The sequence below is a fragment of the Phascolarctos cinereus genome, unplaced genomic scaffold, assembly GCF_003287225.1.
Source record: "Phascolarctos cinereus isolate Bilbo 61053 unplaced genomic scaffold, phaCin_HiC Scaffold_4;HRSCAF=312, whole genome shotgun sequence".
In the NCBI taxonomy this organism is placed as follows: Eukaryota; Metazoa; Chordata; class Mammalia; order Diprotodontia; family Phascolarctidae; genus Phascolarctos; species Phascolarctos cinereus.
Genome location: NW_027555847.1, coordinates 721,838,146 through 721,854,430, shown reverse-complemented (window position 1 = coordinate 721,854,430; position 16,285 = coordinate 721,838,146). Strand labels below are relative to the sequence as shown.

Genomic DNA, 16,285 nt, shown 5'->3' with positions numbered 1-16,285 from the left:
GTTGTCTGATCGTGATGGGCTTTTGCTCAAGAACTCTGGGTGGTTCCCTGTGGTCTGTTGTAAAGCCCCACCTCTTTTAGGGATTGAGCCATTTAAGACAGCCTGACTGTGTTTATCTTTTCACCCCCCCCCCCCCCCCCCGCACCACATGCTCTGTGCCCTAGCAGAGCTGACAGTAGCCTGCACAATGCTTCCTCCAGGAAGCATTCAGGTACCCTCCCATCTGCTTGTCTCTTTCCTGGTGGTTGTAGATTTACTGGCCTGTCACAGGAGCCCTAGATCAATCCTAAATTGTCCAGTTTTCCCTTGTTTCTGCTCCAACCAAAAGTGCTCTTATAAATTATAATATAAATTGTATAATAATATATTATACATAAAATCATAAATTATAATAGATTATAAATGCCTGCTGAGTGAATCCCCAGCCTTTGAAAACTCCCAGAGAAGTGGGTGGGAGCTGGCTAGGGTTTCTGCCCTCCAGTTATAACTTTCTCCCTCCCCTTTCGCTTTCAGTGACTTGGGGCTTACTAGGATCTCTGGCCTCTGCTGTCCATTTTGTGTTTCTCTTCCCCTTCCCACGCCCCTTGTGCTCTCCTGAGCTCTGTTACCTGATGTGCTCTGTGCCTTGCCTCTTACTCCCCTCTTGGCCCTCCTGTGGCCTCACCTGTTCCGACCCTGCTCCCACTGCCTCCCACTCAGTGCTCCCGGGCTCAGTGCTGTGTGTGTGTGGGGGGGGCTAGTCCAGTCTTATCAGCTTGAAGCTAAATCAGTTCCCTGGAGGCTGCCTCGTGCCTCCCCAGCCAGCCTGCCTGAGGGCATCATGACCTGAAATCTCTTCCCCCAGCTGCACATAATTGAAGTGGGACAGCCTGCAGCAGGGAACCAACCATTTGTGAAGAAAGCGGTGGACGTGTTCTTTCCTCCAGAGGCACAGACGGATTTCCCTGTGGCTATGCAGGTAAGAAGGTTTCATTTTCTCTCAGTTCCTGCCAATGATCGGACAGAGAATGCCCTGGATTTGGAAGCTGAGGACCTGGGTTCAGATCCTCGCTGCTACCTCTGCTAGTATAGCCTTGGGGCAATCACTTCTCTGGCCCAGGCCTGCTTCCTCCTCTTCTGGATCTCGATGCCACAGACTGTGTGGTCCTGTGAACTAGCTGAAACAAAGAATTTTGTGTTTGTGTATGTGGGGGGCGGGGCGGTTTAATCCTTGGTCAGACTGCCTCTGTTTCTTAATAATTGTCCCGATTGGCTTCTAAGAAGGAAAGCTACAGAGCCAGGGGAAGGTTACTCTGCTGGTCATTTCTCATCATCATGAACCAGCCCAAGTCAGGCGTAGGAGGCTGGTGCAGGGGGAGAGGCCAAAATCGCCCTGTTGTCTCTGTTCTCACATTTTCCCCCTTGTCTTTTTCAGGTAGTTTAATAATGTTTTTTGATCATAGACTAACACTTTCAGATGACTTTCAAATTCTGTTTGTAGATAGAACTGTCGAAGTCTTGAAATTTCGTGTCTGTTGGGGAAACCCCTGTCCACAGCTGCACACCTGCTGGATTGGTGTTTGACACAGTGACATGGAGATAGGCCTTTGCTAACAACCCAGTGAAGAATGTGGGCTTGAGTGTCACCTTCATGTTACAGATGAGGAAACCAAGGCTCAGGGGTCAGGGTCACAGGTCTCCAAAGTGTGGGAGCCGAGATTCAGATTCCGCTGTCTCCAGTGTTCTGCTGTGACAGAGATCATGGTTGAGGGAGCTCCTAAATCCAACCTTGCATAAATTCAGACATAGCTCTCCTGCAGACCCATTCAGCCAGAGTGCCTCAGCAGAGGTGAGAACAGAGACAGAGTGAAAAGCCCCTCAGCTGCGTCTGGTGTGTCTCCTCTCTCTGCTCCCCTCCACTTCGGGGCAGCCTGGTGGCACATGGAATGGCTGTGGTGCTGACCCTGGAGTCAAGAAGACCCGAGTTCAGATCTGGCCTCAGAAACATAACACTAGCTGGGTGACCCTAGGCAAGGCACTTCCCTTCTGTTTGCCTCTGTTTCCTCATCTTTAAAATGAGGATAATACCAGCAGCTGCCTTGTTGTGAGATCAAACAAGAGAATGAATTACTGAGAAATGTTTGCACAGGGCCTGGCACACAGGAGGTGCTACGTAAGTGTGCGCTGCTGTTGTCGTCTTACTTACAAGAGGCTAGATTTGAACTTAGAATGAACAAGGACACCCCTACCCGAGCTGTCTGCCCCGCGCCCTGTCGTGGTGCTTCTTTCCCGGCGGCCTGTGATGCCTGCATTGTTTTTAGATGAAGGCTCTTGGCAGGCGGGGGCTGAAGGCCCAGGCTGGGGAAAAGAAACCTCTTATTTTCAGGAGTAGGGAGGGCCTCAGGGACAGGGAGGCCGCCTCCCAGCCGAGGCGGATTCAGCAGTGTTTCAGCCTGAAACTGCTTTTGGCGTGGGCACAGCTGTGAGGGTCTTATGGTTTTTTTCCTTTCCTTACAGATAGGAATCAAGCATGGAGTTATTTACTTGATTACCAAGCACGGTTACATCCACTTGTATGACTTGGAGTCTGGAGTGTGCATATACATGAACCGCATCAGTGCTGACACGATCTTTGTCACTGCTCCTCACGAACCTACCTCTGGGATTATTGGTGTGAACAAGAAAGGGCAGGTAGGTCACCTCCTCTTCATGAACCCCCAGGAGAAATTAGGGAATGCCACTCAACAGAATGTTGGAGAGAAGCCCCCCGTGCAGCCCGTTCTCTGCCAGCCCTGTGACCCTTCGGGTGGGATCCCAGAAAGGCCATCTGCTTTCTAAGAAGTAGCCTGTGGAGAAGCTTGTTCTCCCTTGGCAGGCTGCTCATTGATAAGGAGGTTTGGCTGTGCCCGTCACCCATGAAGCAGAAGAAGGTAGGCTCTCTCTCTGGTCCACACTGGCCCCTCCACACTCATGCGGGAACAAGGTGGTGCAGAAGAGGAAAGAGGGTTCTAAGGATGGCAGTCCTTAGTCCAGCTGTGACCTCTAATACTGCCTGGGTAAGGACCAGAGTACAGACCAGGAGAGCAATGACCGCCTTTCTTCCCAGATCACACCGCCTTGAAAACACCAAAACCTTAACAGACCCCTCACCCCCAGCCCAAAGAACTAGCTGTGAAACCAGCAGCGTGAAAAGGCCTAAAGCCGGGGACAGCGTGCTATGCCTCCCCTCTCCCCGCAGAGCCGAATCTTAAATGTAGCTTCAAATGAAGCATCAGGCTAGAAAAATGAACAAACAGTGAGAACAAATGGACCGGACCGTAAAAAGCTATCGTGGCGACAGAGAAGATCAGCCTGCACACTCAGAAGGTAACGCCGTGGAAAACAGCTACAAGCAAAGGCTCAAAGAAAAATGCAGATTGGACGCTAACCCAGAGAAAATTCCTGGAACAGCTAAAGAAAAGAGCAAAAAAAATGAAATCGGATCAGTGGTAGAGGAAAAATTGGGAAAAGAAAGGAGAGCAATGCAAGAAAATTAGGAAATGAGAATTAACAGCTCGGTAAAAAGAGACACAAAAAGTACGGAAGAGAACACCACCTTCAGAAACAGAATTGGCCAAATGGTCAAAGAGGTATAAAACTTTACGAAAATAATTCCTTAAGCACAAAAAGACAGCCATGAAGCCAGCTGAGGTTTGGGGAGGCAGAGAGATTCTATCAAACTTAAGACCCTGCAGACTAAATTAATCCATACTTTAATGCAGTCTAACTTCAGTACGAAGGTGGGAATAGGTGAAGATAGCAAAAAATACATGCAGAAATAGAGTTCAGTCTCCACCTCTCCAATATATTTGTATCATCACTTTAAGAGCAAAAAAAACTGGAGGGAAATTGAATGCCCATTTATGTAGAATAGAGGAATGAATTGTGGCATGTACAGGGAAGAGGATGTGGTTACCCTGCCAGAAATGATAGATGTGAAGAATTTTTTAAAAATTGGAAAAGGCTGTTATGAATTGATGCAGAGTTAAACAGAGATAACGCTTTATTCAAGGACTGCACTAATGAAAATTGAGGTCGGAAGACTTCATGCTTCTGACCAGTGTAGTCAGTAACCAAGTGAGACTCATCTGATGATGACGAGTGTCCTTCTGCCTCCGGGCTAAGAAGCGGTTGGCTACAGCAGCTTAATGAGGCATCTGCTCTCAGATGCAGTCATCCCCTTGACTTGTTTTGTTTGACTGGACTTAATTGTTACAAGGGAGGCTGCTGTTTGGCCTGGGGTGGGGGTGGGGGGGTGCATTGTTGCGAAGGGACAACAATCTTTAGAAAAGAGTAACACATTTTTTTTATCATAATAAAGGTCAGAATTAAGAGATGAGAGGCAGAATACACAGAAGCCTCACGCTGTGTATCTTCAGCACTTTCACTGAGAAAAGAACCATATGGTACAAGATATGATCAGCGGTATATAAAGCCACAATAAATTGTATTTTTACAGACAGGAAATGGCTTGTTACTAATACGGGAGTCCTTCCTGAATCAAAATTGTCTGTGTTCAGTCAGATTGCCAGCTTTTTGGAGAAAAGGTTCGATTTTCTCCCCAGGTAGGCAGAAGGACACTCATCCCCACAAAAACAACATCAAGAAGTCAGTTTTCTGTTAAGTTTAAAAGATTCTTCCAAGCTTTCTCAGTGACAATCACAGACATACTGATTGAGGGAGTAGAAATGGCACGGAATTGGGAAGAGTCGCATAAGTACATCGCTGACGCCCAGCCTGTCGGCTTTCTGACTTGTACCTGAGCTCTGCCAGATTTTTAATGGGAAAAACCTACAAGTGTGTGTACAAGTGGCACCTTTGACTACAAATGACTGCCGCTTTTCAGGCACACAGTTGATGAAAAGGAGTGAGGATGTAAGATCACTCTGCTTGTTGCTTGATTAGTAAATAAAATTTGATTTGCACAGAACACCTGAAAGTCTCTCACCCAGTAGACATTAACCACGCAAACAGTGAAATCATACAGATTCCTTAAGATCTCTAACAGGGAAGGTAACTTTTTTATCTACTTCTGTGGTTACTAATATTAAAGAGAGTGTAGAACTAGAGACGTCTTGTTGCTAGAAGGTGTTTGCTGACACTGTGGAGCACGTCATGCCGAGACCCCAAACCGGAGAATTTGCTGTAGGTGGTGATGTTTGCAGATGACATCACACTGATGGTATCCAGTTCCAGCATGTAACAGATCCATGATCACTCAGAGCTTGGCCTAAAATCCACACAGGAAAAACTTATGGATATTAGATGGAGAATACCATTTGTCCATCCAAATGTATTGTGGTCTGAACAATCCATAGAATTGGTCCATTTGTCCAGATGTCTTGGGCAGACGCAGTGTATGAATAGTGACATCCTTGATGGATCAAAATTAATACAAGACTAGAAGAAAGAACTAAGAGACAAAGGGGTGGTGTGCATTAAAACGACTCCATGCTTAAAGAAGGTAACACTGAAAAATGGGAAATAAATAGGACACCACACCAATTATAGCAAAATGGTGTAAACATGAGCCCAGAAGAGCCAAAAACATTTGTGATCAGCCTGGTGGAGAGAGGTGGCAACCAAGTTTAACGTTGCTTTAATGCATAAACTTGCCCATAAAATCTTCCAGAGAAGGATGGTAGAATATTATGAGCAGTATTTCCTCGTAAAACAGCAAGAATCAATGGATGGAAAAACTAGGTGAAAGAAAGTTTGCCAGGAGTCCCAATTAAGGGCAGTCGTCCTTTGAGGACATTTTGAGGATGAAGCTAGGACAGCAGATAGACAAACGATAGAAAAGGTGTTTAGGGATTTTTCTAACCAACTTTTTTCACCGACAAGGACAATAGCAGCAATACTACATGCGCTCATGTATAGTTCCACTTCTCAAGGAAGTACAAATGGCGCTAATGAGAACGAAACTGGGAAAAGCAGCAAGTTTGTGCCATCGTGGAGGGAGGAGGCTTGGCGCAAGAGAGAGGAGGAGGAGGAGGAAGCATTCAGGCTTCAGGAGTGACAGGCCACAGCACGCTGACTCAGAAGGGGAAGGAAGACAAGACCTCACTGTGCTCAAGTGTCTGACCACAGCCTAGATTGCCCTAACTCAAACTTTCCGCTGCTGTGTATGTCAGAATCATGCAGGTCCTTGAAAAGTGAGAGCTGCCCTTCAGTCCTTTAGTTGATCTTGTGGTGGGTGTGAGATAAAATGACTGAAGCAGCACGATTTGAGCTTCAGGCATTTCGAGTTACAAATCAGGACCCAGTCACTTTCCTCAGCTTTGGCACTGGACCCTGAATACAAGGAGAGACAGACTTACACATTAAGAACAATGAATCCAATAAGGCCAGTTATTTAAAAGGAAATAATACAACATTAGGTAATCTAGTTTCTAATTGGATGAAAAATCAGGGACTTTCTGAGCTGGGAGGGATCGAGTCAACAGGTGCAGTTCCCTGAAATTAGAAAAGGAGATGTCCCACTCCCCCCAGATGTCTGTTATGCAGTCAGAGGAACATGGAAACAATAACTGGTTGATTGGGGCCAGTTTTCTGATAGCACGTACGTGTTGCTTGAGATGTACAGTTGTGAGAAAACTCCTCACGTCAGTCTTCAGATCGGACTGGGTTTCTGGTCGGCATAACCAAGATCCTTAGTTAAGGGTCTTTAAGCAGCAGGTGAGAGTGGTCCAGCTTCTCAGCCATGCAGTGCGAGGCTCAGACGATGCAATTGTATTTTCTCCCAATTCCCACACTTGAATAAAGTTTTCTCACAAGACAGAAGTTGTATTAAACCCTTCATTGAATAGAAGAACTGAGCTAGCTTGAGAACTGAGTCACAAGATGGAGTCAGTGTGGTTCACTCAATCCTACAATTAACCACTTGCTGTCCTAACCCCCTCAGTTCCCTCAGTATCAAGTCCCAGGAAATGTAGACAGGTAGCATACATGAGACTGAAAGCCATTCTGCAGCTGTTTAGTGTTCAGAAGATATGAACAAACCGTCCTCGAAACGGCTGTAAACCATTGACAGCTATCTGAAAGAGTTGTCCAAATCACCGATAACAAGAGAAATTCAAAACAAAACAACCCTGACCTCGCACCCAGAAAATCGGCAGGGATGACAGAGACGGGAAGAATCCATGTTGGAGGGCTTAGGGAAAGGTGGGCACCCTAATGCGTTGCTGGTGGAGCTGTGAATTGGTCCAGACGTTTTGGAAAGCAATTTGTAATTACACAGAGAAAACGACTGAAACGCCCTCACCCTTTAACCTCGAACTCCCCCTGTCGAGATGTATGTGTGCACCACAGAATATTTCTAGGAGCACGTCTTCAGGGAGCCAAGCCTGGCAATGGTCAGTTGCCGAAACAAATCACTAAACAAATGATGCCCCTTGAGTGTAGTGGAATTTTAGTGAAAGTGAGAGCTGCAGAAACAGTACTCCCGAGTGATTACGACAGAGGGTAGAACAGCAACACTAGAAACATTACAAGTGAGTCTTCCATCATTAGGACAGAGCTCCTCCCTCCAGAGGAATGCGGGAATCTGCACTGGCCTCTGCTCATGTGAGGCCAGGCATCTCCTGATACGCTGTTTAGTTAAGGAATGGCTCCCTCTGCATGAGGCTGGGAGGTGAGCTGCACTGGATGAGGTAGGTGATAGAAAAACAAAATACAGCAATAAACATTTGAAAGAGTATATTCATCGTGGCAGAAAACAAGGACTCTCTGCTCACCACAGTGTTGGCTACAGTCACAAGTGATCACTGGATGAAGAATACCCCTGGTCTGTACCGGCATGCGCTTGGATGGGCATCTTGTAGGGCTTTTCTAGCAGCATACGTGGTAACCTGAGACACTGCAGATGGATTATGATTGACCCCAGAGTTGAAAGAGAGTGGAGCAGGCTGGATTGCCCCTGGGAAACACCAGAATTCTTTTTAATGGCCCAAGATTTTCTCTGAAAAATCTACTTTTTCAGTACTAATATTTTTCTGGTGGTCATGACAACCATCGGTCAACCCATATGCTTCATTAATAGGGGAAATGAGGAGGATTTGGCATATTGCCCGTTCCCCCCAACACCACACTCCCGGTGTGTGAGAAGATATGGGCGGACAAGTGTGGATCAGCTGTCATCTGTTTCATTGAATATCTGAGAGGCGATGGGTCCATTTCAGTGACCATGTCATATATCTGTACTATCTCCAGACTTGGAGGTTTCACTGCAGAGAAATCTGTTTTTCTGCAGAAAGCCTTTCTCTGCTGAACAAGATTCAACCTCCATCAGGACTGTTAGTATACCCACGGTATACATGCCTAGGATTGGATGACATCATGGTCTGCTGCCTTGTTTAGTATCTTGGAAGTCCTGTGGTCACTTCTTGCGTGGATCCTCCGGTTTCATGTGGTAATTGTTTTCTGTTTTCCCATAAATGTTCAGTGAAGGCTCTACCGTACCTGTTAGAAGTTGGCCTCATCTTTTTAGTGAAGGGCGTTAACATGTCACTTGTGCTGTTCATCTGTTCTCTTTTTTAAAAAATTTTATTGATGCCTTTGACTTTACCATCACATTCATTTGTTACAAAGGTTGATTTGGGGGCACCTAGGTGGCACAGTGGATAGAGCACCAGCCCTGGAGTCAGGAGGACCTGAGTTCAAATCTGGCCTCATACGCATAACACTAGCTGTGTGACCCTGGGCAAGTCACTGAACCCCAACTGCCTCACCCCCCCAAAAAAAAACACCACCAAAAAAAAACCCCAAAGGTTGGTTTGGTTTCTAATTTTCAATGGGGGTTGTAGGAGGAAGAAAAAAGAAATACTTGACAATTAAAAAATAAAGTAAAATGTTACTTTCATTTCAAATAACAGTCTTTCTCCTAACCAACAAATCTGTTATCTGTTGTTAGGTGACCAGTCCCATTTCCTTTACCAGTAATTTATGTACTCCACAGTATTTTTATGCCCTTTCTTGGGTGGAGGTTATCTGTAGTATGCAGTTTGCTTATAGCCACCATGTTTATTTCTAGGGCACTTTGAATTATTTATAACAGTAATTCTTTTGGGATCAGGACAATCTTGGAATCCTATCCAGGTAGCATTGACAAGAGAATGTTAATGTTCAAAAGATGGATGTTTGCAGTAGAAAGCTGTTTTGGGTCATTGGAAATCCTGCATCATTTCCCAAATGCAGCTCAGGCCAATCCCCTCCTGATTTACAAAGATGCAAATTCACAAAAGCGTTTCTCTCAGACAAACCAAAAGCCTTCGAAAGGGAAATTCTGTTCTGATGCAGGATTGCTTTGCTAGTGAGGCCCAGGTGATATGTTGAGTCTCCTGCAGTGCGGGTGTCTGCCCTCTCCTGACTGTTCAGCTGAGAAGTCCAGGTAGCGTTATTTCCTGCAGATTTACTCCTTGTAATCTCTGGTCCTTTCCAGGTCTTGTCAATCTGTGTGGAAGAAGATAACATTGTCAATTATGCCACCAATGTGCTCCAGAACGCAGACCTCGGACTGCGCATGGCCATACGCAGCAACCTGGCTGGGGCAGAGGAGCTCTTTGCCCGAAAATTCAATACCCTTTTTGCACAGGGCAGCTACGCCGAGGCCGCCAAAGTTGCTGCTTCTGCACCCAAGGTAACGTAGGCAGCAGTACAGAAGCATCTCAGGCTGGAAGGGGCTTCAGATCACTTGGTGCGGCACCAACCCGCGAGCCCAGAAAGACGAAAGTTCTCTGCCATCCTGGGTCGGGCAGCTTGTAGATGGCAGTGCCTACACCTCGAGGTTCTGCTGTTTGCGCTCCTCCGCACTGTCTCTCTGACAGTGATGGCGGGAGGCTGGGTCGGGCTAAAGGGGAGGTGTCTCTTCTCCTCCCACAGACCGTGGTCATGTTTGAAAGCTCAGTAAGCTGGGCAAGGACCGAGGGCAGTGTTTTTTCTCGCAAAGTTAGTTAGGAGAGGGAGGGGCCTTTTCCCAGAGGAGCGTCTCTGCCTCATGGTCTTGTCACAGAAAGCTCTTTGGCTGGCCGTGGGGCCTTAACCCCCCTGACGGGTGCCCGATCAAGAAGGTCAGCATGCGTTTCTCTGAGGAGCCAGGGACCAGCCTGTTGCACTTTCTTAGTGAAGCGTGAGGGCAGCACAGTTAGGGCTTGAGAGTGATTGTGATTGTCTCTGCTGCTCCTTTAGGGCATCCTGCGCACCGGTGACACCATCCGCAAGTTCCAGAGCGTGCCGGCCCAGCCTGGACAGGCCTCCCCCTTGCTCCAGTACTTCGGGATCTTGCTGGACCAAGGACAGCTTAATAAGTTTGAGTCTTTGGAGCTTTGCCGGCCCGTCCTTCAGCAGGGACGCAAGCAGCTCCTGGAGAAGTGGCTTAAGGAGGCCAAGGTGAGGACGCACGATGCCAGGTGCTGACTGGGCCCGCTTAGCCAGCATGCATCACTGGGCTCAGCATTCTCTCCTGTTGTGTGTCTTAGCTGGAGTGTTCCGAAGAGCTGGGAGATCTGGTCAAAGCCGCCGACCCGACCCTAGCGCTCAGCGTCTACCTCCGGGCGAACGTGCCTAACAAAGTGATCCGGTGCTTTGCGGAGACGGGCCAATTCCAAAAGATCGTGCTTTACTCCAAGAAGGTGAGAGAGCCTTGCAGCTGCCCGTCCGGACCACAGCTGTGCTTGGCTTGAGTTCTCTTCAGTGTGCCTTAAACCTGAAGTTCCAGTGTAAGGATGAGCTGACTTGGGAAAGTCAAGTCCAGAAACTTCTTGTTTCTGTAGCTTTTGGTCGGACCTCTGGATTGGCGCCAAGGGAAAATAGGTGATGCCTCGCGTTGAGGCCCAGAGAAGGTCAAGGGTTTAGAGTCCAGGCCTGTGCGGACTCGAGTCCATGATTTCTCATAATCTGGGATCCCTCGGGATTCCAGACGTGGATTGGGCCACAGCCGAGAGAGTCTCTTGTTTGAGGTTGGTTTGCTGATAGCAGAGATGAGCGAGCTAGCTCTGTGTTTGGTCGTCCCGGCGCCTCCCTTCCTTCAGGATGCCGCTCACAGGCACCTTCCCCACAGAAGCTTGTCCTGATTTCGCCACCTTAACTGCCCTGCATTTCTTTTGCATCTATTCCAACACAAGCCTACCGTCTGCTGTGGAGAGCAGGCTTGTTTCATTGCTTGTCCTTGTCTCTCCAGCACTTAGCGCGGCCCTGGGAGGCCTTCAGAGGCTTGTGCTTCTGATCCAGAATCCTCATGACTTCTCTTCCGAGTGAGAAATGTGGCTGTGCTCAGTGAAGTCTTTGTTAAGGGCCGGACACTACGAGCACATGAAAGAGAAATAAGATGCGCAGTGGATAGAGCACTGCCACTAGCTGTGGGACCCAGTGTAAGTCACTTAACCTCGTCGCCTAGCCGAGAGAGGGAGAGAAACAAGGCATCCAATGGGATTTGGAACCTCGGGCTCACTGTAGAAAACATATCACTGTGTTTCAGCATCATCGGTTTCCTTGGTCTCGCTGCCTGCTCTCATGTCATGCGTTTAAAAGCTCTGTCCTGAGAAGGGGCCATGGCGTTCCCTGCCCAGGGGTCGGGGGGTCCCAGCAGCACCTGAGCTGAGGAGAGCAGTGGCCGGAGTGCTCTCGCCCCAGAGGGGCTCACTGTGTAGAATAATTTCTAAAGTAGGAAGGACACGATGCAGAGGAATTGAGCAGAGCAGGTGCTGCACCCTTTGTTCTCCCGGTTGCTGATGCTGCCCCCAGATTTCCATAACGGCTGGTGGGAGTGACTGGGGCACTGAGTCCAGACTCACCGAGGCTCCGAGTTCTCAGGGGTGCCGTGTTAGCCGTGCCCTCTGGTGGATGGCAGCTGCCACTGCGGGTCTGCTGGTCGTGGCTCGTGGCCTTGGCTCTCAGCCATGCCCCCCGTTGTGTGACAGTGTCCGTGCGGTGGCCCGTGAGCCAGCTGTGAATGAGACGGCATCTGTCTGTTTCAGGTTGCATACACGCCTGACTGGATCTCCTTGCTGAGGAGCGTGATGAGGGTCAGCCCGGAGCAGGGCCTGCAATTTGCTCAAATGCTGGGGCAGGATGGGGAGCCGCTGGCCAACATCAATCAGGTGAGCGGAGGAGCGCCTCGCCTCAGGGAACCTCACGGAGCCGACCCTGACTGGCAAGCGTATCTTCTGAGTGGAACTAGAATCTCTCTGGAGTTACAACCCTTCTGTTCAGCAAGCCTTGGGTTAAGGCCTCATTGTCTGGGAGGATTTTCTGCCAATTGACGTTTTCCCATTGACTTAGCTCTTAGAAGTCCAAGTGAAACCTCTTGGGTAAGTCTTCAGAGGACATGGTCTTTAGGGCCTAGACTTTCCTCACTTCTACCCCATGAAGTAGCCTGAATAAACATCTAATATGCCAGGAGAGCTTTTCACCTAGTTGTTGGAAAACAGCAGGGCTTCAGTCTTTTATTTTAGGGTGGGCTGAAAAGAGTAACTTTTGTTCAAGTCCCAGTCCGTTGTGGGCAGAGGCACCCTGGGGTCTCAAAGGCTGTACCTTCAAAATACAATTGGTGGCTGGTCCCCTTGCCTGGGGAAGTTAGAGCACAGACAGGCTGCCTTGCCGTCAGATTCCCTGTGCTGATGGAATCATAGGTCGGCTCTGAGGGGCTGCCCCCGGGGCAGGGGTTTATAGCCGTGTCTGGATCTCTGCAGCTTTATTAGACTCCTGAGTTTCCGTCAGCTCCAGCGTTTTCTTGTTTCACAAGTGGCCTTGAGTTGAAATGGTGGTTGGCCTTTAGTCATGATTCTATTTCAAGACTTTCAGGTCTTCCTGACTCCAGACCCAGCGCTCTGTGCCATCTTCTGAGCACAGGGAAAGCCAATAAGTGTTTGCGAGAGTGCCCTTTTTTCCTTTGCTAAGCCTGTGTACCCCTCCCCTCATAGCGAGAATTCAGCAGGCTGTTCTCCCACTTCAGTGCCCGCTCGGGACCACCAGCCGCTTCACCCCTCAGGTGTGTGTGCCATGGCCTGTGCGTGGCTGTGCTTAGGTAGGACTGGGTGGCTTCCCCAAAGCTTGTGTCTCCTGCCTTGTACCACTTGGGAGAGGTCCTGTAGCTGTCAAGGGCTCAGTTGGCGTACCTGACTCTGGACAGGTCATTAGCTAATTTTGGACAAGCAGTTTGTTCCTTGGTGAGGTAGCCTTGGCCTTTGTTTTTACAGTCTCATGGGGACGTGTGTGATTTCTTATAAATGGTCACTGAGGTTGCACAGTAGGGATGTAGGCAGAGTCCATATTGATAGAGTTATACTAACACGTGTAATAATGGATGGAGTCTAACTTAGTGACCCTGAGATGATTAAATACATAATTTTTTCACCTCTTTGGCTGGACGCTTGTACATTCTGTGTTTTTAAAGCTCTGGATTTAGGAGCTGAAATCATTGGGCTAAAAATCTAGGCCTCGGCCCTACCCTGGACAGTTATAGTCCCTGGCCTCTGGGCTTTGGACCAGGTGCAAGACTGTCCTCTTGTGGGGAGTTTGTCTGTGGAAAGTGAAATGTAACCCTTGGTGACCCAGAACGTACTGATATGGCATGTGACCCAAACATAAAGTGACCCCTTTTGTGCAGTGGGCAGTATATGGAGCAGATTCTGACCAGGTTCAAACCTCGGAGTGAAGGTGCAGCTGATGTAAGTGCTGATCGTCAAATTGCACTGAGTCTTGAGAAATCTGTCAGCTATCCAGAGGGAGAAAGAGTCTCTTTCGCTAGTTTTGAGAGCATTTACAAGGGCCCTGTGTCAGGAGCCAGGAAAATCTGGGCTCAGATAGCGCTTCTGACACCGACTGGCTGCATGATCCTGGCTGGGCTGTCCCCCTGTGTGCCCCAGAGGACAGAGAAGGAGCTGAGCTGCCCCGACCGGGGGAGCTCCCTCCCTGGGAAGGAGAAGGTGGCCCCTTAGGTTAGGTGGGAGCAAAGAGCTGTGATGACAGCCTTGTTGTGGGACTGTGTTTGCAGATTGTGGACGTCTTCATGGAGAACAGCTTGATTCAGCAGTGCACGTCTTTCTTACTAGATGCCTTGAAGAACAACCATCCTGCAGAAGGACAGCTCCAGACCCGCTTACTGGAGATGAACCTGATCCATGCCCCACAGGTAGGATTGTGCCCTCCTCTGTGCAGGTGTGGCTTGGGAGTGCCTGGTGCTAAGTCTTCATGGACAGCTGCTTGTGGACTCTGCAGGAGTGGTGTGGCCCACAGGGCACAGCTTGTGATGGAGGAACAAGGGAAATACAGCAGAGCTTCCCTGCTCTTCCCAGGCTCAAGGCCGTCCATCCATCTGGGCCCTTTGGGGTGAACCTCAGAGGCCTCTGTACATACTTTTTCTCGGAGCCCTCTCCACTTAGCAGCAGAGGACTCACAGCGCCTCTGAGGGCGTTGTCCAGGGGGCCAAAAAGGGACACCAGGTGTCTGGCTTCTAGTGACAGAGAATTTGCGTTCCTCTGGTCTGCTTTGGGTCAGCCCTGCTGTGGCCCTCTTCCTCGTGGCTGTCCCAGGCCAGTATCGGAGGGCAGTCGTGCTCCGCGTCCTCTCTGTTCCTGCTGCCGACCAGGGCTTAGGTGGCTCGTCGTCTGGCAGGAGATGAGGGGGTGAGCCGTGTGCATTTTTCATCTCGATCCAGCCCTTACTTATTTCTGTGGGGTCGTGGTCAGTGAGGCTGATTGGGTTGTGTTCCTGCGCCACCTCATCAGGGTGAGCTCTGACCGTGAGGAACGTCTCAGCTTCACTTTAATGCTTAAACGCTAGACAAGTCCTGTGCCCTTAGATGATTCCTGGACCCCAGGGACCGCTGCGCCAGCACACGGTTCTGCTCGGTGCCCTCCGCCCTTGCAGCACTGCCCCATTGGTTTCCAGTGTCCCTGAACACGGACGAAACAGTCCCAGTGGCTGGGTCTCTCAGGACCTGGTGGGGCTGTTCCCTGAAGCGGGTGGCTTGTATTCACCCAGGGCCACTGGTGCTCCCTGGTGTTCTCCTGGGCTGTCCCTTGGCTGTCCATTGTCCTGCCCAAGGAGAGGCTGTTCTCGGTCCAGAAGAGAGCATAAAAGGAGAATGGAGTCATGCAGCGTTCTCTTTATTTTCATTTAACCCACGTACTCCCAGTCCAGCTCCAGTTTCTTCTTTACAAAACAAACAAAGACTTTTTTGTGCACCTTTGTCTTCTCTTGCCAGCTTCAGCTCACCTTGCCCTTCCTAGAATTAGTGGGTTTTTTATTTTTTTGGGCTGGGCAATGGGGTTAAGTGATTTGCCCAGGGTCACACAGCTAGTGTCAAGTATCTGAGGCCGGATTTGAACTCAGGTCCTCCTGACACCGGGGTCGGTGCTCTATGCACTGTGCCGCCGAGCTGCCCCGAGAATTAGTTTTCCTGTGGTAAGATTTTGGGACCGAAGGGCATGAACAGTGAGTTCACTTTTCTGCCATAATTCTAAGCTCTTTACCTGAGTGGGTGAAGCCGTTGGTAACTTAGCATCGCAATGTCTGTCTTCCCACGGTTGTACAATGTTGGATTTTTTTCTTACCACCTTTGCTGATTGGACGGGTGTGAGGTCACTGTTATCGGCGTGAGTGATTGGGCCACGCTGAGAAGCTAAAAATGACACTACCTCCAGGTGTGGTTTAAGCCAGCGTAGCATATGGCTTATGGCTACCCCAGAGAGCCAGGGACATACTGCATGGAATTAGACACAGCAGCATGGAGGGGCCGTTGCCGACCTCCCCCTGTCCTTAGAGTGCTTCTGTTTTCTTGGTGTGACAGGTTGCAGATGCCATCCTTGGGAATCAGATGTTTACCCACTATGACCGTGCCCACATTGCCCAGCTCTGTGAGAAAGCGGGCCTGCTGCAGCGAGCGCTGGAGCATTACACGGATCCGTATGACATCAAGCGCGCCGTGGTCCACACGCACCTCCTGAACGCCGAGGTACCGGAAGGCCTCTTGCTTCTGCCGCTGACTCATGTGCAGCTCTCTGGGCAGTGGGCTCTGTTCACAAGTGGTGGGGCCTGCGTCTTGTGGCAGTGCCCATAGGTAGCTTGAAGTTTCCTTTAACCTTGGGGCTCTGGTAGTGCAGAGGGCTCATTGTCTGTGCGAAGCTAGGAGCATTATTGGGTTCTGATCTGTGCCGACTTACCAGGTTCGTGGTTTGAGGTGTGGAAGTCTGCTCTGCATTTCAGACCGCATGAGAGAACCAGCCAAGCCGTCTAGTCTCCTGGGTTAGGGAGCGCTCATTTCTCCCAC

General features: G+C 49.3%; 1 protein-coding gene across 6 annotated transcripts in view; it reads left to right on the top strand.

Moving 5' to 3' along the window:
* Positions 1–16,285, top strand: part of CLTCL1 (clathrin heavy chain like 1) — an 83,234-nt gene that overhangs the window by 26,498 nt on the left and 40,451 nt on the right. For 5 of the 6 annotated variants that reach the window (XM_020996349.2, XM_020996347.2, XM_078154450.1 and 2 more), the window contains 8 exons: positions 845–958; positions 2,497–2,670; positions 9,458–9,655; positions 10,204–10,404; positions 10,494–10,646; positions 11,991–12,113; positions 14,009–14,146; positions 15,806–15,970. In XM_020996349.2, coding sequence (XP_020852008.1) covers positions 845–958; positions 2,497–2,670; positions 9,458–9,655; positions 10,204–10,404; positions 10,494–10,646; positions 11,991–12,113; positions 14,009–14,146; positions 15,806–15,970 — 1,266 coding nt within the window. Of the gene's footprint in view, positions 1–844; positions 959–2,496; positions 2,671–8,277; positions 8,429–9,457; positions 9,656–10,203; positions 10,405–10,493; positions 10,647–11,990; positions 12,114–14,008; positions 14,147–15,805; positions 15,971–16,285 lie in introns of those variants that run through there. The other variant, XM_020996353.2, reaches the window with a different exon arrangement.